The sequence below is a fragment of the Polyodon spathula genome, chromosome 2 (assembly GCF_017654505.1).
Source record: "Polyodon spathula isolate WHYD16114869_AA chromosome 2, ASM1765450v1, whole genome shotgun sequence".
Classification (NCBI taxonomy): domain Eukaryota; kingdom Metazoa; phylum Chordata; class Actinopteri; order Acipenseriformes; family Polyodontidae; genus Polyodon; species Polyodon spathula.
The window spans coordinates 96,127,726-96,149,381 of record NC_054535.1 but is presented as its reverse complement, the minus strand read 5'-3'; the positions used below and the strand labels follow the sequence as shown (position 1 = coordinate 96,149,381).

Sequence of the window (21,656 nt, the reverse complement as noted above, 5' to 3'; positions counted from 1 at the left end):
AGGTACAATAATAAGCCAAACCCTTACCAAAAAGTACTGAATGTGGTTATTTGTGCAGGTTACTGCCAGTATTTCAGTGGTTTCTGTAAAGTATCCATAATACTCATAGCCCATATACAGATATCATGCTGTATTATTATATCCAATAGTGCTGTAAATTACTGCAATTCACAGTATTTTATTTGAGCAGGGGGAATATCTCAGATAAATGGCACTTCATCTGGCATGATAATGTTTTACGAGGTGGCCAACAGCAGCACAAAAATCCCATCGGTTTGCAAGACAGCGAGTTAACAAGAGAAAAGCTTTATTCATGTTAAACGCGTAGGACCCTCAGGCACTGTAAAAGACAGACCCAAGGCTTGCGCGTGACGTCAAGGGAACGTGACCCGGACCTGGAGGGTCACGTGCATCCCGGATGTGGATGGGACATAATGCATTTCGGAAACATGCTAGGTACAGTAAATTGCACTAGTCTAGTGCAATAGAAAGTAAATGGGATATCTGAAAACAAAACAAAACTAAAGGGAACATCTGGATTTACAACCGCATTTCGTTGGAAAAGGGGTGTAATTGCAAGTGATAATGGTGTTTTAAAAGAAAACACATTGACCGGAACATAATATACATCATAAAAAGATTTTTTTTTTTAAAATAATTATTATTGAAAAATACTTTTTTTGTTGTTGTTGTGGATAAACAAAATAAAACAAGGTAAACTTTAAAAAAAGTTTGTTTATTTAATATTATGTTCAATTTCATATACATTTTGTTTCCAATGTGGTATTTGAAAAGAATGATTCGTGTACTAATAATGTTTTTGTTGTTAAGCAAACACGGCAGGGAGAAGAAATTCGATGTAATTTACTGGTGTAACTTTAATGTTATATTACTGTCGAAAGTAGTTTAAAAAAAAAACAAAAAACAAAAAAAAACAGTACAATTACATTATAAGACATTGGGTTTTAACGTTTTGAAGTTTAGTGTTTTGTAGTCAGCCTTTGGTGAAGTATGTGATTGTTATTTCATGTACAACTGTTACGCTATACTACGTCAAGTGTAATTAGGCTTGTAATTTTTATGCTTTTACGCTTATAAGAAATATGAGAACATACACACGTATGTGTGTATGAAATGGAGCGATCACTGTAGTCGTATGACACACTGCATTGTTTAAATAAGTTAGTCACAATGTTACACGTTTAATTTTATTTGGTAAAGGTTTGCGCGTGAAGATAGCATATAGAAATGTGAAATGTAATTGTTTGTTTTCCAAATAAAAGTAAGTCATTGCCTGTTTGTGAAGGGAACCTGTGAATGCAAATTGACAGCTCCGAATTTCCTCAGACGAGATCACTATATGTATATATATATATATATATGTATATATATATATAGCTTAGTTGAAAAGCCAAGGAGTTATTGTGCTGCAGCTGTATATACCTTCAACGAGCAACATTGCATAGACAGAAGTGATGCAAAGAAGAAACGTAAAAACCTTAACATCTTTTTAATTAAGAGTAACTTATCGTAAGCCCCCCAAAATGTGTTTGTAATTTTATCTTGAACTTGAGAAACATGCACATAAATTGGTGGTCGCCTTTAAACCTTAACCTGTATAAATAAGTAAATACTGCATTGATGGTGAAATTAGGTAGGGGTGTGTGTGTGTGTTTTTGTTTGTTTGTTTTGTTTGGTTTTTCTTTTTTTAAAACCCATCGTTTTTATTTCCTAGAATATATCGAAACTTGCAGAAAAAAAAAATATAAAACATTTTTTTTGTACACACATTTTAGATTCAATGCATATTTATTCATGTGTGGCGTTAACATTTGTTTTAAAAACCGATAGGTCATTGCGGTTGAAATTAAAAGTTATACACTATTTGACATTTTATTTAGATTTATTGTGTTTTTTTCTTCGTTACATTGTTCCAAAGCTCAATTTGAGATCGTAACGTGGTTATTGCAGCCTGTACTTTTATATTCCTTGCAGATATATGTAGAAGGAAAACATAGGTACGTGTTTTGGACTAACTTATCAGAAACAAGTAGTCAAGTGTAAACTGGGAACGAAATAAAATCACTAGACAGAAGCTATATGAAGCCTTTTTTCGCTTTCTGATTGATCTTTTCTTTTAAACGAACCGCCGGCAACTGCAGTGTTAAAGCTTAAGGTATGAAAAAGGCTGTTACTGTAGCTGGTTGTCGGTGCCCATTCGTACTGTTCATAGGGTCGCACATGGGTAGATAAACTCGGTTGAATTGAAGCTGCAAATGACCCACCGGGGAACATTTAATAAAAAGGCCTGCTATTTTCCTCCACATATTAAGGATTTGCACACATGCAGAGCCTCCTTTCTGTTTCAGCGCCTGTGGTATGTTGTTGAATGCGTTTTCCACTTCCATCACCCATGTTTAACCTGCTTGCTGAGTTGGAGAGGGTTTCTTTTAAGCCAGTTTCTTCTTTCTGTTCCGGATGCATTCATTTTGTTTAAACCTCCTGTTGCATAATGATGTGCTGAGAGTGACTTGGTTTTAAATTCAAAGTGTAATCTTGCAAGTCAGAACAACTGGATTTTGAAGAAGATCTCAAATAGTGATTCGATCTGTTTGTTCCCCCTCCAACCCCCCCCGCCCCTAAGTCAGTTCGGGACCTAGTAGCTTCTGATCGCGATTTGTTTCCATGTTTTTAGGTTTGTGTGATTTTGCTAAAATGCATCACCAACAGCGAATGGCTGCCTTAGGGACAGACAAAGAACTGAGCGATTTACTGGATTTCAGTGCGGTAAGCAATTATTATAGATATTATGATATTGTAGAGAATTTGGTTGCATTTTTTATATTGAAACCATTTTATAATTTTCTGTCGCATATATTTAAGGGAATTGCTGTAGGGGGGTTGTGATTCTGTACATTTGCTATGGGTTGTAATTGATTTGAGAACTAAAATTAATATGGATTAAAATGAAATATTTTCCAAAACATGTACAAAGAAATATGATATTGCATTAGTAATTTTGTTGTCTTATAGATGAGAAACAACGATTTGAAAATGTTCCCAACATCAATGGTAGTATTCTACTTTTAAGTATTTTTTTCTTGTTTTGTTCTTTTTTTGGTCCTTATTCCACATTTGAACGTAGTATTTTAGATATTTGTAGAAACCCACATTTTTTTTTTAAATGTACATTTTATAATGCTAAAAAAAACTACATTTAACTAACACATTAAACGTATAGCATGCAGTTTTTATTATTTTGTTGTGGGTGTCTAATAATTGGTATGTGCTAGTTGCTGTATCAGTAATCTCAAGGAACAGTTGCAGTGAAGTTGACTGTGTGCGGTTTCTGAATGATTTATCCAAATACTGTTTACTGTTTTCCAAATTGTACCTTAAATTGGATTATTGGGCAACCTTGGGAAAATAATTTAGATAAATTGTTTTTGGAAGTTTGGACAGAAAATTATGCCTGTGGCCGTGTTTTTGAAATCCATGTTCTTTAATAACTTAATTTGTAACTTTCTGATTTAACAAACTAGCCAAAGGTAAAAAAAATAAAATAAAATAAAACCTTTGGTTTTATATTTACAGTACAGAGTATGAATTTAGGGCAACAATTATACTTTTGACTGTTCCAGCCTACCTTCTTCAGTGGATTTTCTTGTCAATTTCAGTGCAGTCCTTGATCCCATACTGTATTTTAGGGGATCTGCCAAATTGCTAGGTGGATAATTGTGAATTTCTGTAGCTGACAAAAAGGAAGCAGTTTTTTTCATTTTAACGGTATGTTTGAGAACAGAATGTTTCAAAAGGAAACAGGCCTATTTGTTGTTATAAAGATGCATGCTTGTCTTTGTTCCCAACATTAATGTGTACTGTTTTTGTACAAATATACAAATAGTAGAAAAATCCTAGTGTTAAATGTTGTATGCTTTTGTTACTCTATATAATATATGAATGTATGTCAATTTAAAATAAATACTGTAATGTATGTCTAATGGTAAAAAAACAATAGGAAAAAATTTTGATTTGGCAGAAGGAGTATTCTTTTGTTTTAAATGTATATTTGTTTTCTTTTAGATGTTTTCTCCCCCAGTAAGCAGTGGAAAACATGGACCAACCTCTGTTGGAAGTGGACATTTCACAGGCGCAAGTATGTAAATCAGAGTCTGTACTCAGAAGGTTTTTGACTTTTTGAACAGACCTCAAGTACTAACTTCTAAATTAATTTATTTTTAAGTTAGGTTTTTGTTTTGTTTAAGTACATGTGTAGTAGATCATTTTTTTCATTATGCAAGTAGCTAGCGTGAACTGCATTGCATTCACTTTCACACGCTGCAGTAAGTGTGAATTTGATAAGAGCTAATATCCAGTGGTCAATCTCCTGATTAAACTTCAGGACATATTTTTGACATTTGAGCTGTTCAGTGTTTTGCTCTGTGTAAAGAATGACAGCAGAATAATTTGAAAAATAAGAATCTCTTAAACTTGGTTCTAAAAAATGTGTTTTTCTGTTTCTTCTCCCCAAAATAAACGATGTGTTGTTTAAATATAAAATTGTATGAGAGGCTTACACCATGCAGATATAATAAACAAACAAAAGCACCAAGTCTGTTGCACATTTTCTGTTTTGACTGTAGCACAAGCATGTAAATGGTGCTGCATTGATTTGTGTCATTATTAAAAAAAATAATAATAATCTGGTTTCTATTTAAAGTTTCTAAATCTTAAACATAACTGGTTACAAAACATGTTCATTACTAGCACAAAATCTAAATATCTGTGAATACCACAAATTAGAGTGTTTTACATTTTAATGAATTGGATTGCTCCAAGAAGTCCCCATGTATAAGGTGCTTTGCACCAATCAGATATATTTAATGAACACTGAAAATAATTATGTAACATTTAAAGGTTTAAACGCAAGAGCTCTAATGAGTGTTTTGATGGTTTAGGGGGCTGTGCATCTGACCAATTGCCTCGGTTCTCCCAGGTATATGACCTACCTCTGTGATTTGTATGCTTCATATCACATGTAATGTTTAACCCTTTCAGTCCTAGTGGGACCTCAAGGGACAGCTTTATCTTCATGCTGTATGCTAACATATGCTGTCAGAAATCATATTGGAACCAAACGTGACTCCTAGGACCCAGTCTGAGGTAGTGTATAAATATACGTAGAAAATATTTTTTGTCCTGTTCATGTATTCTCAACAAAGGAGTCCCCTTTTGAATTACATATCTTAATTTCGACAAATAATTCAGGACTGAAAGGGTTAAAGGGGGGGTAAGGAGAAATCTTTTTCACTAGCATATGGATGTCTGTGTTGAACTATCCAGATATTAGGATTATCTGCTGGATCATCTATCCAAGTACAGCGATCTTGAGTGTTTAAGGGTTGACTTTTCAACTTGCATTTAAAAAAACAAATTGTGTGTTTATTAATAAACAGCATTATTTATACACAGAAGTTGACTGGTATATGGAGTGATGTCCATCCCCCCCTTCTTCCTGTAGCTACTGTATGCTTAGTAAAATTGCTTAGCTATTTCTTATTGGGCTATGGGTTTTTACTCATCATACAATATGCAACGTAACGAAACATAAGGACAAGCAGACCATTGTTTGGAGCGTTTACCAATTAATTTCTATTTGAACTATAATTATTGAGATATAATTATTTCTGTTTATTTGTTCTAAAAGGGAAGAGTGCATCAAAAAAAGAATAAACCCCCCCCCCCCCCCCCCCATCCTCTTCCCAACACTTATAATTGTGTATGTCTTGTAGAGGCAGATATGCTGATCATATGCCGTATTTTTGTTTTCTTAATCAGCATAGCTTATTAAGTCACAGTTCAGGGTAAGAATGTTTTAATAATATCCTGCTTTATTTGATGCGCTTGTATAGTGACAGATAAAGTGATCTACATGAGCCTGTGTGGTGTTTTGCTTATTCATTTGAATCTGTTTTTGTCATGCTTGTCAGTCAATCTGGACTGATTGCATTCAAAATAAAGATGAAACGAGTCTTTTAATACTATTTTTTTCCTGCCGAATGTGTTAATGTATCATACTCCCAGTAAGCAGAACAACTACAAAAAGATGTGCCCTAATTGTACAGTGGATTAGGAGTTAATGGGCATTATTATTATTATCATTATTATTATTATTATTATTACTGTCATTTATAATAATATTTGAGTACCATATATAAGTCTCCTGTCTTGTGGGGCTTTCCCTGGCAGGTCTAATAATATCTGTTTCAGTTGTAGTGAGATTAGCCGTGCACGACCTTTTAAATGTTTGACCGTGTTTTCTGTAATTATTTCAACGGTACTATAAAGCAACCAAAAACATCTAGAAACATTTAATTTTAATTTTAATATAAATATGCTTCTGGATTTGTATGGTAATTCAGGCTATTGAATTGCAGCATAACTATCTGATATTTATTGTATTACATGAGAGAGAGAGAGAGTTTGAAGTGACAACACGGGTAACAGGTATAACTGTAGGACACTATTGTAAATGAAGTAGACATCTAATGCCTTCATTGGTGTTAACGCCTGAGTGAAAAACATTTCTGCTTGACTTTCTTATAGTTTGGTTGCTGGTAACATGTCCATGTTTTTCCTCTATCTACTGTGAATATTCTGCAGTCCCCTTTACATGGGTTCCTAACTTTGTTTATACATGTGTGGGTGGGGGTTGGGGTTTTTTTTTTGTTGCTAAGAAGCTCTGGCAAACCTAATTCTTACTGTTCAATCTTTTTCAAGTTACTGTTTTTGTAAAAGTAAACCTACAAAATTGTTCAGGTGTTTCAACACAAAATGTAGAATATTTACTAACTGTGCGTTTGGTATGTCTGCACAATGCTACACAGTACGTATAATTGTAATATGCATCTTATTAAATTGAAGTGCTAAACCAACACAAAGAATAACATGCACAAAATATTACAATATGACTTGTTTATTGACAGATATGGACATGTATGCTAAGTTAAAATATTCCTTATTTGGCTTTGTTTTAAATGTAGTGCAGGATGATGCTGTTTTTCACGTTTTGCCATCAGACATTGCTGCCCTCAGTTATCAAAGCGAAACCAGCTGCTACGAGACTTTTGGAGCTTGCAGGGCAATGCTTGGTCCTGATAGGTTGAAACAATAAGCACCGCCCTCGTGGCAATGGTTAGTGCTAATTGGTTGAAACACTAAGTGCCAGCCCCCACATGGCAATGCTAATTGGTTGAAACAGTTGATTCATAATAGGCAGTGCAGATCAACCATGCTGATACGTTAACAAGAGAAAGTTGTGGGTGTGGCTGCACCGCAAGCACTCCCATTTCTCAGATTGCTTCGGCACCAAAATAAATAAATAAAAACAGCAATAAAAAATGGATGTGCCACTGGGGCGGGTTAGTATATGAAATGTATCTGCCCCAGATTAAGTCCACCCACATGTTGCGGGTGGCAATTTCAAAGTCTGCAATTATTCCAAAAGAGATTTCAGTATCTCATCAACCCCATAAGTAAATATTGACGAGTTACCTTTTTTATGAATCAGCCTTTATTTCTAAATGTTTTACATAATATACCGAAATGTTTATTATTAAACAAATGTGAGTATAAATTATTAATAATCTGCAAAGAACTACTAAGTTACAAGTTTAATGAAAAAAATATTGTAGCCAACTTAAGTAAAATCAGGGTCATGTTATTTTGAAATGCCATTGTTTGATATGTTTAGTACTGCTTAATCTAAGTTACAAAATAAAAGGAATGGGAACGTGGGAATTGAGCTCGAATTTGTTTGTGTTCCGGGTTTAATGTAAATCATGTATTTCTTACCTAGATTTAACCACCAACAGTCTACATTTAGCTAAATAAATAAATGTTAACAAACACATACATACAACTTTTGAAAATGGTACTTTCAGATATAACTTTTAAATGTTGAAAACGTGCTTCACAATTTCAACATTTAAAATCGGTCTATAAATCTTTTTTTTTTTTTTTAACTTTCTAACATAAATCTGTGACTAAATGCGTGCAACTTCAATCATTATCATTCAGCAATTAAATCCGAAAAAATAACTCTGGGTCGTTTGAAAGGTAATAACCTGGACTAGTTAGCTGCCAGTTATGTATGTATTTAACATTTTCTATCATTTAAAAAAAAAAAACATATTTTTACAGAACTGCTTCTTTAGTCATAGTCACGGCTTTAGATTATACTCTTGAGAGGCTGTTAAAGCTGTTTGTTTATTTCTGAGAATGTGTTTAATTCCTACACTTAAAATTACTCTGTCACTTGGGCCTATGTGTAATTTACTTACATAGTCTACACAGAGACTCTGTGCTAAAGAAAAGTTGCACTGGGAATAAACAAATGTGTCAAAAGGGAATAATACCATTGAACATTTGGCCTCTGCTTGGTATCTTTATATCTGTATGGAAAGGGAAAATAATCAATCTATATGTGTAAATAGGGTTTGGTGTCTAACTATTCTATGCAGCATATTTTCTTTTACAACAGTGAACATGTAGTTGTCTAGGATTTTTAAATTTTTTGCCTCGGGCACAAAGCGGTCACACAGTGGGCCAGTGGATAAACTTAGATTCAAACTCAGTATCTTTTGGCTTCTACTAGCCCTTTCCTGCTACAAGGCAGTGAGAGACTAGTGCAAAGCAATGCCAATACTGTCTTATTATGGTCTTTTACTGAGATTTGTTAAATGTACTGTCTGTTTTGAAGTGTGCTGACGGCTTCCTCCTGTGTTAACACGTTGGTATTTGTTGTTGGAGCTTAACCCAGTCAAAGATGTGTAAAGGAGTAGCCTATATGCTTGAACTTTGATGATGCTAGCTTTTTTTGTTTGTTTTTGTAATTGTTGTTGCGAAGGTATTGTCAGTCATTTGAGCTTCTGTGCCTCCCTGAAATTTGCTGAAAGAGTGCATTTGTTTGATAAGCTCTTAACCAGCTGTGTTTATTTAATTGTTTCTGTGAATCCATTATTGATGTCTTCTTTTTCTAGTATAATTGTTGGCTGCAGCAAATCAAAGTCAGAAATTAGGGAGCAGCAAGGCCAAAGTATTTTCCACTTCATAGAACCTGAAAGTGTGACACCCAGGATTTTAGAAGATAAAACTCTCCTGACACCACTGTAGCAGAGCAATATTCCACTTATTCTACAGACAAATAGAATAACACTTGCAATGCCTTTCAAAAAGCTAATGCTGTCCAGTGTGCAGAGAACTAGTGCCCTCTCAATCTGCTGAGGTAGAGCATAATGCCATCTGGTACAGTCATGAGGAAGGATGTAGAGGGTTTATGGGGGGAGAGTGGAAGAGAAGAGAGGGAATTCTGATTGTCCTTAGCAGATTTTAAAGGGATGCTTCACTTTCTCCCAGCATGATCCTTAAAATGAAGACATGGCAGAAAAAAAACAAACAAACTGAAGCTATTAGAAAAAAAAAAACTGCAAACGACAAAAAAACCCTAACATTGTTCAGACCAATGTGACCTACAAGGTGACAACTGCCAGCACAGGTTTTTGGCAGCATGAACCTATACAGTATTTTCATCAACCACACCAAAAAAAAGGGTTGTGTATTGGCCATGCCTTTGCATAGATTTACTCTGTTACTACGTGTGCACTGATACATTTGTGTTGGGGAGATTTGAGTTTAGCTAGGTTTGGGGTGGGGAGTTTAGACATGAGTTAAGATAAATTAAAATACTTGTTCGTCATAATTTCCATGCTTTGGAAATGTACATGAAACTTTTTACAAAGCACATTTACTAAATACTGTATTACTGAAATTAAGTTATAGGGCTGGACAAGTTTCCTTTGCTTGTAGTACAGTAAGTCAGGAGTGCACCTCTGCAATAGTCAGTGCTTTGAAAGATCTGACCTGTCTGACCTGAGGAGGTTCAGCTGGTATTTTCTAGTTATTGGTAAACTAACATCTGGTTCGGTCCCTTGTGACATTGTGTGAGGCTACTTTGCTTTTTGTGTCTGTGCCAGGGCTTAAAATATAATTTTCTACAAGGAGGCTTGCACTGTTTTTCTGCCCTTAGTCTGTTCGTCTGATTGCTTATTGCTTTTTTGAGACCTGATTGAGACTGGAGGAGCATGTTTCCTTGAAAGATGCAATTAGAAATGTGAGTATTTTTTTCTTTTTTTTTTTTTTTATAACATGCTAACATGTGCACTAGTTATGTTTGTATGTATGAGTGAGTGATATTGCATATGTGCATGTGAAAGGAATTCCGTGTTTGTCTGCCTACAAAGTTATCTATCATTCTGAACACCCATATTGGTACAGGTGCTGGAAGAAAATAATATTGTCTCAGATGGTACAAACTAGTAACATGAGTTATAGGCCAATATAAAACGTTTCCAAACATTGAACACAAGTATATAAAAGGCAGTATTAGTTTTTGTATGTCGTTTATCTTTTGCATATTTCTATTGAATGTTTCTTTTAAATAAAAAGCAGTTGCAGATGTAATTTGCTGAACACTTTCTTCCTTCCAACCCTTTCACCTCTTAAGTGAAGACTAGAGAAGCTAAATGAAACCTGAGCTGCTGACGGGACATTCTCATGGAATGGTTCTCACATGAAAGGCTTTTGTCAGCCCCCAGTATAGGAACTGCAGGTTTATTTGATGTCTGCAGGTGTTCAGCAGAGAGTACTAAAACAAACCCAGTCATTTAGGGCCTTCAACTTCGGCAATGGGCAGTTGGGGTGGGGTACATTTTTTTATGGCAGTGATGAAACCAGCTTCCCCGTTTCCTTGACAGATCAAAGCTGTGATTAGTTGTATGAGCAAGCGCAGCATTAATGTGAAAAACAGACTGCAGTATTCATCACAGTATAAAATGTTTATCCTGATATGTTACGGAACAAAAGATAACTTTTCTCCTGCATTGGCAGGCTTTGTTTCCTTCAATAAAATCCTTGAATTAATTTGGAACTTAAATTCCCAAAATAAAAAATAAAATTGCCCAAACTATGGATGGCTAAATTCCATTCTGCAGTGTTGTATCTGATTCTGTATACTGGGGTATATTACATGTTATTAAACTGAATCCAGTGAAAATGTGACACTTCATATTTTAACAGTTTATTCATTTAAATGACAGCAGTGTTTAGATCCGCTGATGTTTAGACTGAGAGACCTTGCTGCCTTTTTTGTGTTAACACTTTATACTTGAAAAATTAATCAAATGATGTAAAATTGACCTGCAATGTTAACATGCTAAGTAATTTTACCAATAGTTTACTAATAATGGACCAACACAAAGTTGTTGTTGCATTGGCTCACTTTTCTTTTTTTAAACATCAATTTAGAATGGTTCTTGTTAAAAAAAAAAAAAAACATTTACTCTTATTTATTTTGTAGGAGTTTAGGTTGGAGTCTTAATTAATCAGCATAATCCAGGTGTAAGGTTGTTTTGCATTGGAAAAAAAATATTCAGGTGATCCAGTGCTGTACAAGTCAGTGACACTTTAAGCTCGACAAGTTTAATATAACTAGCTGAGATGATAATTAATACATTTGCTTTCACACAGGCACTCAACTTAAACTACTTAATCGCTGTGTTTGTCATGTTCATACCAAGTGCAAATAAAATGTAACAATTGCAGCCTCAACTAAAATATCAGGCTCAGTATTTGTGTTATTTAAATTTTAGAGATTTGTAACAGTGTAGCTGTGATACCTTTTTTTCACCCTATTAAGTAAACAGAAATGCTGTTGAAGATTAACATTAAAAAAATGTACCTGTTCATGAAGCAATTGCTTTCTGACTTTATCGAGTTGTGCTTTTTCCTTTCGAAAAATGTTTGTTTTACAATTTGTCATAGTCCTTGAATGATTTCCTGTGTTTTAAGAGCTTTCCTTTTACTATCAGCAATGATAAATCGAGGATTTATTACACATTCAGCTAGGCCGTTATAGCATGGAAATCAGTTTTGTGGCATTTTTTAATGTTATTTTTATTTAATCAGTTCTCAGGAAACATGTGCATGTTAAAAATAAATAAATAAATAAAAACTGTTTTGATATAAAAGTGCTGGCTGTTGTAAGTTTGCCCTTTGATGTGGTTTTAATACCATTCCCCAATTAATTATGTATTTAATTGCTAAAATGTGAGTCCTTGTGTGTGAATAAAATGAGACCTGCTGTTTGTTTGTTAGTTGGCTGGTGCTTTTGTTTATAAAGGAATTACTTAAATTCACAAGAGAGCTCTGCATACGTGTTCTAAAATTGTGTTTTTTCTATGCCCCAGAGAATAGAAGTACTCTAAATTTTTGAAGACATGTAAAAATCAATTCCAGATCCTCATAACATACTCATACCTTGTATTCAATTTAAGTCACTCAGCTACAACTACTATGATCCACTAATGGCACTGATTATATTTTTTATTCGATATAAAACATGCCTGTTTCCTGTCAGTGTATCTGGGTATTAATAGATAGTCTGTAACAGTTTGAGTTGTGGGCTGTGGTTGCATGCACAGTCCAAAAGACGTAGTTGTGAATTAACAGATGTTATTTCATAGTGTTTTTTGAAAAGGGAATACTATATTCACTTGGTTCATTTGGGCACTTTGAACTGAAGTGACGTTTGTTTGCATGTATATACAGTACACCCTCACTGTAACGGCCTTCGTTTTAACAAACCTGGCCCCTGGACCCCAAATCCAAAAAAAAAAAAGAGAGTATAAACATGCACTATAAACATCCCTGTCTTTATGCATGGGATACCACCTCTGCAGTGAAGTCTTGTTTAACGAAAAGCGCATGCTATGTAACTATGTATCTGAAATGAAAATAATTTTATGTTGCAACAAAGCTGGAAACTATATTGATCTTTTGGGAAAAAAAGGAGTAACGCAGGCAATCTCTGTCATGAACATAGGTTGTCAAAAACACTTTTTGGGCTTGTTCAGCAACCATGCGACAAAGCAATGTTGATTTAAAAAAAAAATAAAAACAACAAAAAAATAAATAAAACAAAGCTCCGATGAGCTTTCTATTTCTATTTCAGACTTTTCAGGTCAGTCAGGTTGATTTGGACTACAGTCTCAGTTAGGGATTCTTGCATGTTGGATTAAGATTTGGTGCACTTTGAAACAATTAATGTCAAACTGATTTGGAATTTAAGTTCAGCTTCAATTTTGGAGTTTTAATTCTTTAATGAATAGGATAAAGCAAAGATAGAATACTGCATACATGAGACAAACAGGTACATGTAATTCTACTTTTACTCCAACAGTTTATCGTTCATTTTGATGTTTCTTTCACTGTAACAAACCCCTCGATATAACGAACAAAAGGCTTGGATCCCAACAGGATTGTTATAGCGAGGGTGTACTGTACTATGTGAATGTGCCAAACAAAGTCACTTTCCTTCAGAATTTGTTTTCATGAAACCAAACAGACGTCTTTAGGCGGTCATCTCTGTTCGATTAGACATACAGAGTTTGGTTAGTTTGGATCAGTGCAGTGTGAAAGCAAAACCAGATCTGTTAAATGTTGAATCGGACCAGTTCTTTTGAATGGAAGTGTGAGGCGAAAACTAGATTTTTGCCATACTGTTATCGTTTCTGTCCGACTGAGAAACCTGTTTTTACCTTTCAAAACACTAAAATGGCCTGTTTTTAATCTTCTTTCAAAAATAGCTTAAAGATTAGGTTTTCAAAACATTTTTTTTAAATTCACGACTCTCTTTTTTCAGTCGTAGCCTACTGCACAGTTTCTGCATGCGAGTTGTATTATATTATTAGCAGTTAAAATAATATAGGTTACTTATTGATTACTAAAAAAAGCTACATTAATAACGTGCATCACCTCACATTTTAAATATTCTAATAAACTTTACTGTGATCATGTGATTGAAGTTTTGCTTTTGTTGTTGTTGTTCTGATATAAAGTGCCTATAGAAAGTCTACACACTTTGCATTTATACCAGAATGTTCCATTTTAGTTTGGTCAGACCACGAAACTTTTTGCCACATGGCTACAGAATCTCCCGAGTGTTTTTTTCCATACTTTAAACAGGATTCAAGGTGGGCTTTCTTGAGTAATGACTTCCTTCTTGCCATCCTACCGTATTTGTGGCGTGCTTGGGATATTGTTGTCACATGCACACTTTGACTAGTCTTGGCCATAAAAGCCTGTAGCCCTTGTAAAGTTGCCATTGGCCTCTTGGTAACCTTTCTGATCAGTCTCCTACTTGCTCGGTCATCCAGTTTGGAGGGACGGCCTGATCTAGGCAGGGTGTTGGTGGTGCCGTACACCTTCCAATTCTTAATAATCATCTTGACCGTGCTCCAAGGGATATTCAAGGCCTTTGATATTTTTTTTATACCCATACCCTGATCTGTGCCTTTCAACAACTTTCTCCCGGAGTTCTTCTGAAAGCGCTTTGGTACTCGTGGTTGAGTCTTTGCTTTGAAATGCCCTACCCAGCAGATGGAACCTACAGGAGCTGCTGAATTTATTCTGAAATCATGTGGATCACTACAATTTATGAATTTATGATTATAAAGGTGATAGGTTACACCTGAGCTAATTTAGGATTGCTATTACAAGGGGGGTGGACACTCAGCCAAGCTATTTCAGTTTTTATTTAATTAATTTTCTACACATTTCTAGAATATTTTTTTCACTTGGAAGTTGTGGGTTAGGATGTGTAGATAAATAAAAAAAAAAAAAAAATAATATAATATATATATATATATATATATATATATATATATATATATATATATATATATATATATATATATATATATATTATGTATGCATTTTAATTCCAGACTATAAGGCAACACGGGTGAAAATTTTGAAAGGGGGTGTAGACTTTCTATAGGAACTGTAAATGGTTATTCCACCATTAAAAGACGTAACTTACACTTGATCACACGTATGCTTGCAGGTAGGGATGGGTCGGTATACCGGTTTTCCTGTTTACTGTGGTTTAGGTACATTACGGTATTAATACTGTTTCTTTTATTCTACACGGCAATTATTGTAATTCGGTTATACAACGGTTAGCGCATTTTTTCAACGGCAAACACGCTTCTTCTAAATCAAGCGATGGTACTTGCAGCCTTAGCAAAGTGTCTGAGGAAGATCTTTTGTGAACGGATACTGTGTTTTGATAATGGTTTGGAAGGAAACGGTCAACGACACAGAATACACGTTTCAATTGTTGTGTTGTGTTACGCAGAGCTTGCTGCGTAGGCTGCTTTTGGCCGCTGTCTTTCTGATGTCACACGCAGCTTTTAGAGAAACGCCTTCTCCAAACCTTGCAGCTAAGCACTTATATCACTTATCACGGATTTAGTACATTATGGTTTTTTTTTTTTAATAATTGATTTATATATTTAATATAGCGTGGGCAAGGCTGTTCACGGCTTCATTGTATAATGATAAAATATCGTTCTCCTCCCCTAACAAGGTAGCAGCAGTAGTTTTAGTGGTTATTTGCTTAATGATTAGCAGGTCACTTGTGATCTTTGCATCGACCCTTTGATTCACAGCCACAGCCAGCCTCACGCAGTAACATTTCAAAGCTGTGCTGGGCTATGCAGAATCTGCACAGATTTCTGTGGGTGTTGAGTGACGTCTTCAGCGCATCTCCGAGATTCTGTGTGCAGCACTGTGCAAAACTGTGGAAATCTGAGCTATAAGAACACGACCGATCTCTAAAACAAAACTAGCACAGACCCAAGACTACAGCAGGATAGCTTACTTATTATCACCGTAGTTTTGTTTAAAGCAGTTGTAACAGTATTCCAATTTTCTTAGGTAAGTGAAGAATTATTTTTTTTACAAACTCCACATGTGTAATAATCATTGGAAGCTTACTTGTCAATGTCATAATATTTTACTGAGTTACAGTTCATATAAGGAAATCAGTCAGTTGAAATAAATTCATTAGGTCCTAATCTATGGATTTCACATGTGACCACCATTTGCCTCATGCAGCGCGACACACCTCCTTCACATATAATTGATCAGGCTGTTGATTGTGGCCTGTGGAATGTTGTCCCGCTCCTCTTCAATGGCTGTGCGAAGTTGCTGGATATTGGCGGGAACTGGAACATGCTGTCGTACAAGTCGAACCTGTGTAATGATCATGCTGTTTAATCAGCTCCTTGATGTGCCACACCTGTCAGGTGGATGGATTATCTTGGCAAAGGAGAAATGCTCACTAACAGGAATGTAAACAAATTTGTGCACAAAATTTGAGAGAAATAAGCTTTCTGTGCGTATGGAAAATATATATATATATATATATATATATATATAACACACACACAGTACAGCACCAGTCAAAAGTTTGAGTACACTTGCTGGAAACTTTTTTTTTTTTTTCAGAATTGACAATGTTTTACGTCGTATACGTTTCTGTAAATACTTGAAAATGAAAACACACGTTACAATATACAAAGAGTATCAAAGCAATGTTCAAGAAAATTGAAAATTGTCTCTAAATCTTGGATTCCTCAAAATAGCCACCCTTTGCCTTAATAACAGCTTCACAAACACGAGGCATTCGGTTAACAGGTTCAAGGAAGAAATCACCCGACATGTCTTCCCAGCTCTTCTGCAGCAATTCCTAGAGATGATGGGCACTTATGGACTCTTCTGTCCAGTTCGTCCCATACAAGTTCTGTGGGATTGAGGTCTGGAGAATGGGCAGGCCAGGCTAGTTCATTATATTGAGTTGTCCTTCACTTTCCTTCTTCGCCAGATAGTTCTTGCACAACTTTGAGGTGTGTTTTGTGTCATTATCTTACTGACCAGTGAAGGAGTGCCCAACTAGCCTTAATCTTGATGGAATGGCATGCCTCTGAAGTATGCTATGATAGCCATGCTGGTTGAGCTTGCCATGGACTTGGTAAAGATCACCAACTCTGTCACAAACAAAGCAACCCCAGACCACGACACTGCCTCCTCCATGCTTGACAGTGGGAACCACGCATGCAGAACTCATGCGCTCACCCTCTCTGCGTCTTACAAATACTCGGCGGTTGGCCCCAAATATTTCAAATTTTGACTCATCGGTCCATAAGAGCGATTTCCACTCCTCAGACGTCCAGTTTCTGTGTTTTTTGGCCCAGGCAAGTCTCTTCCTCTTATTCTGCACTCTTAGCAATGGTTTCTTTGCAGCAGTTCTTCCAGTTAGGCCAGCTTCACGCAATCTCCTCTGAACAGTTGATGTTGAAACATCTGTACTTCTAGTAGCATTTAGCTGAGCTTGTTTTTCAGGGGAGTTAATCGCCGGTTTCGCAGACTTGTGATTCGAATGAACTTCTGAGGTCACCCTTGGCCTGCCTGACCTTGTTTGGTCCTCATGAGTACTAGATCCTTCAGATCGTTTGATGGTCTTGGCCACAGCAGTTACAGACACTTGCAAAGTTCTTGCAATTTGTCTTAAAGATTGACCTTCATTTCTTAAAGTAATTGCAGACTGTCTTTTTTCGTTGCTTAACTGAGCGTATTTTGCCATTTTCTACTCCCTTACATTCAGGAATGACAAACTTGAGCCTATGATACCTATATTTATTTTAATCATGGACCCTCACCTGTTAACAATAATTGGTGACAAAAGGTTAATTAGGTAACATGTTAGTTAACTCAGACAAAAACTCTAACAAAGACACTTTTATACTTAGGCCAGTGTTCTAACACAGTGTTAAACACATTTCAGACTTTTAACTGACTTGGGCTTTAGACTGAAATTCCCTTGGTTTGGGTGACAATTTTCATTGAAATTGACAAAATATACATTTTCATTTAAAAATTATATTTTTAAATGCAATTAACTTACGATTATCAGCTTATATAAGTACACATATCATATAATGAAATATTAAGTGTTTACAGACAAGTTTATACAGTTAAAAGCATAAATAATCATGAAAAAACTGGTTTTAAGCAGGTGTACTCAAACTTTTGACTGGTACTGTGTGTGTATATGTGTGTATATGAAAAATAAACGACTCATCTCTGCTCTTAAAAAATAAATGGGTACATGTTTATGTTTTAAGCAAAAGACCAATCATTTACCAATTCTAAACAAAGTATTTATTTATTTATCTATTTTTTAATTTAATTGTATATGTTAAAATGTACAAACTACAGCATGATGTCATTTTGAGCACATAATAGATCTTAATACTGTTGTAGCATAACATTGAGAGTGTACAACTTTATTTATTTTTTTTAAATTATTATTCTGATTTGTCTTTTTAAAAAAAGAAACATACCAAGTTACTTGGCTTAGTAAAATACTAAATACTAAATGTTTAAATCATTCTGTGAAAGGAAGTGTGATTTGTTGTTTTGCTTTTGTGAATTTCAGTAATTTAAGTGATTACCTTAGTCTTTCTTCATTTGAGCCTTTATTTGATAACTTGCATGATGTACTGTATACCATCGTATTAAGGTTACCACAGTATTTTTTTTAACTGTTATCATACCGTGCAAATTTCATACTGTCCCATCCCTACTTGTAAGAATAAGTGGAAAACCCGTTTGTGACTGTTGTTTCATAATTAAGGAATGTACAACATAATGTTTTTTCCACTTATCACAAGTAAAACTGGCCATGTACTGTGTCCCACATTTTATATTTTCAAATCTACATACTATATGAAAATCTATCTGTGAAACTGAAGTCATGCAAAAGGATTATTGTAATACTGTGGAACTTTTATTTTTTTCTGAAGACCTTGAAATTAAAAAAGATAGAATCTCTCAAAACTGTTTGGAATACACATTACTATTATTCGTCTGAATGATTTATTTATTTAACCCAACTTGTTATGCTATGTTCCCGCTTATTGCTCGCCACGTTGCCACAAGCGTTTTCCCTTGTGGCTCAACTATTTTCCAAAGTTCACCACGGTGTCGAAGGCTTTGAAAAATGTACTTGTGTAAGACTGCCAGCACATCCAAATAAAAGCTCTTTTAGCTTGATCACATAACATATGCATGCTACAAACGGGAGGACAGAGGCTCTAATAGAAACAATCAGAGGACGACACTCTTGTAAAAAACAAACAAAAAACACACATGGCATCCAAAAGGGCGAAAACAATGTTGTAAAACAAATTGTACAGACCAATTACCAAAATCATGTTCCAAAGATGCAGCCCAAGGAATACCAGGCACCCATGCACACAACTAAAATATGACTGTGATACTAGTCACAGGGAGGTGAAGCAGTCATGGTTTCAAACATACCCTCTGGTCAAAAAATAACATTTTCACAGACGGCAAGCCAGAAACACGCAGCTTCAAGATCACAGCTATGTTTTTTTTTGTTTCTTTTTCTTTCTATTGTTTGCTATCTCTTTTAAACTGTGTTGAAATATATTTTGGAAATAGTAACAAAGTGGATTCGAAGGAGGAATAATTTAATGAAATAATAAACACATTTATTATTTTAAAACGAAGGATTCATCTCACTGTGATTTATTGAGTTTTAATGTCAGAATCTTTGCAATATTTTACTGTCAGTAGTCACAGGTGAAGGAACACGGGGGGACGGGGGGGCGGACTTTTTTTTAAACACAGTAGTGGTTGTACAATCCTACTACTATTAATCACATTAGTACAATCTTGTGTAACTAGAGCTGCAGTTAGTCAGGGAGGCATTAATATTAACATACACCAATAGCACTGTCACTGGCACAATTTTGCTTTACTGTTCTGTAGTGGAAAGAAAACTGAGTCACAGTCAAAATAATGTAAAGGATTATGCAGTACATGAATATCTCTGCAAACCTATTCAGAATTTAGGAAATCTGTAACATTTTTTCACGTGGGACAAAGTTTGGCATTTATTAAATGGGAATCAGTTATATTGCAAATTAAATATAAAAGGTATGTGTATTGTAAATGGTAGGGTCTGGCATTAATTTGCAAATATCTGCATGTTTCAGATAAAATACACATCTTTTGCCTTGTTGAAACAGTATATTTGTAACTTGTTTATAGTATTGTTACATGGCTAAAGTTTTTCCAATATGGCTAAAAAATGTTAAGTTATTTTAAATGAAAGTCTTAGAGGGAACGTAGTTATGGTATAATAATAAAGCTTGTTATATTGCTTGTTACAGGGCTGTGAATCAGAGGCACACCCAGTATTTAGTCTGTCAACAGGGGAATGTGCTAATAAAGTTCAGTGAAGTTCAATCACGTCTCCGTGTCGCATACATTGCACGCACCAAACTAAAGAACATGCTGTCGCAACCAACCCATTGAAGAGTACGGAGAGCTGAAACAAGTATTTTAAGCAAACCAATTTCTCACATAAAGGAATAATCAACAATGTTTCATAGGATTTTTTTTTTTTTTGTCCGTTATGCAAACTGAAAACACAGTGTAGCGGTCTGATTTACAGGGTCATTTTTCCAGGTAGTAACGTAATGGCCCGTTACACAAAACAGTGCTGGCGAAAACCCTGATATCTGAGCTGATAATGTCGTGTTTTTAGCAGTTTTTTTTACTGTTTGTAAGTTAATAGCCTTGGATCAGCTTAAATTAACCTATGCTCTTCTAGCACAAGAGAAGAGGTTTGCTCAGTTTAAAAAAACCTCCATCTGTACAGAGATATCTTGCACTGAAACCAGAAACACAAAATAGATTTGTGCTGTTATGGGCAGTCTATTAACTTTCACAAATTAAATATTATCTTTAAATATGTAAAGGTTAGATGGATGGATTTAGACAGCCATTAAGCTATAATTGCTTTCTAATGTACTTAGTGCAAGACATTTGATACAATTTGCACAGAAGAGACCTGTAACACAGAGACCCATTTCACACAGTCTTGTTTGGGGGGAAAAAAGAAAAAAAATGATTCCAACCAATTTATTTATTAACTGTTTCACAAGCAGAAGCAGCCCTGCAGGGCCTCAAGAATGGGATCCCTTGTGGAAATGCCTGAAAAAGAGATGATACTGTAACCGCTGTTTTTTCGTACATCTTTTTTTTAAATTATAGTTTGTATCGTATTCCTTTTGAATTTAAGACGCGCTCAAATTTAAGACGCAGCCCAAATTTCCCACCTTCGATTTAAGGGAAACATTAAACCTCAAATAAAGATGCATGTACAAAGATACAACCTCAATTACGCATACAAGAAAATGATGTATGGAGGGTGTTTGTGGCTGTCTGCTGTCACACAGAGCATTACAGTTATGTGCTGCTTCTCATTTCCAGTCGTGATTACTTGCACCTGTTTTTCTCCCTTTTTGTGATATATGGTATTTCTTGGCATGTTTAAACATATGGGGGTCTGATCAGCATTTCCGATTTGTCCAAGCTGGTACTGTTGGTACAAATGAGCCTAATAACGAAATGCTGAATTTGTAAAAGCTTCTCTTCTAATTCCTCAGGAAGACAATGGCACTTCTTTGAAAATGGCTGCCTGTATGTCATGGGTGATTTGAGATCGGGCAGTGACGTTTTTGTTCCTCTTTTCTTGGCAGGCAGTCAAGTTGCTGTTTGTGTACTTGGGCAATCGTGTCTTTTGTTGGCGAATTTAAGATGCAGGTCATTTTTTTAGAACAAAAAACGTGTTTAAAAGGTGCATCTTAAATTCAAAGGAG

The 21,656-nt window shown here is 35.2% G+C and overlaps 1 protein-coding gene across 11 annotated transcripts in view; it reads left to right on the top strand.

Annotated features, from left to right (window-relative positions):
* The first annotated feature begins 428 nt into the window (after positions 1 to 428).
* LOC121304414 (transcription factor 4-like) overlaps positions 429 to 21,656 on the top strand; it is a 172,921-nt gene continuing 151,693 nt past the window's right edge. For 4 of the 11 annotated variants that reach the window (XM_041235581.1, XM_041235608.1, XM_041235556.1 and 1 more), the window contains exons 1-3: positions 2,686 to 2,787; positions 3,034 to 3,072; positions 4,084 to 4,156. In XM_041235581.1, the coding sequence (XP_041091515.1) occupies positions 2,686 to 2,787; positions 3,034 to 3,072; positions 4,084 to 4,156 (214 nt within the window). Of the gene's footprint in view, positions 715 to 2,685; positions 2,788 to 3,033; positions 3,073 to 4,083; positions 4,157 to 21,656 lie in introns of those variants that run through there. The other 7 variants (XM_041235614.1, XM_041235565.1, XM_041235651.1 and 4 more) reach the window with 4 other exon arrangements.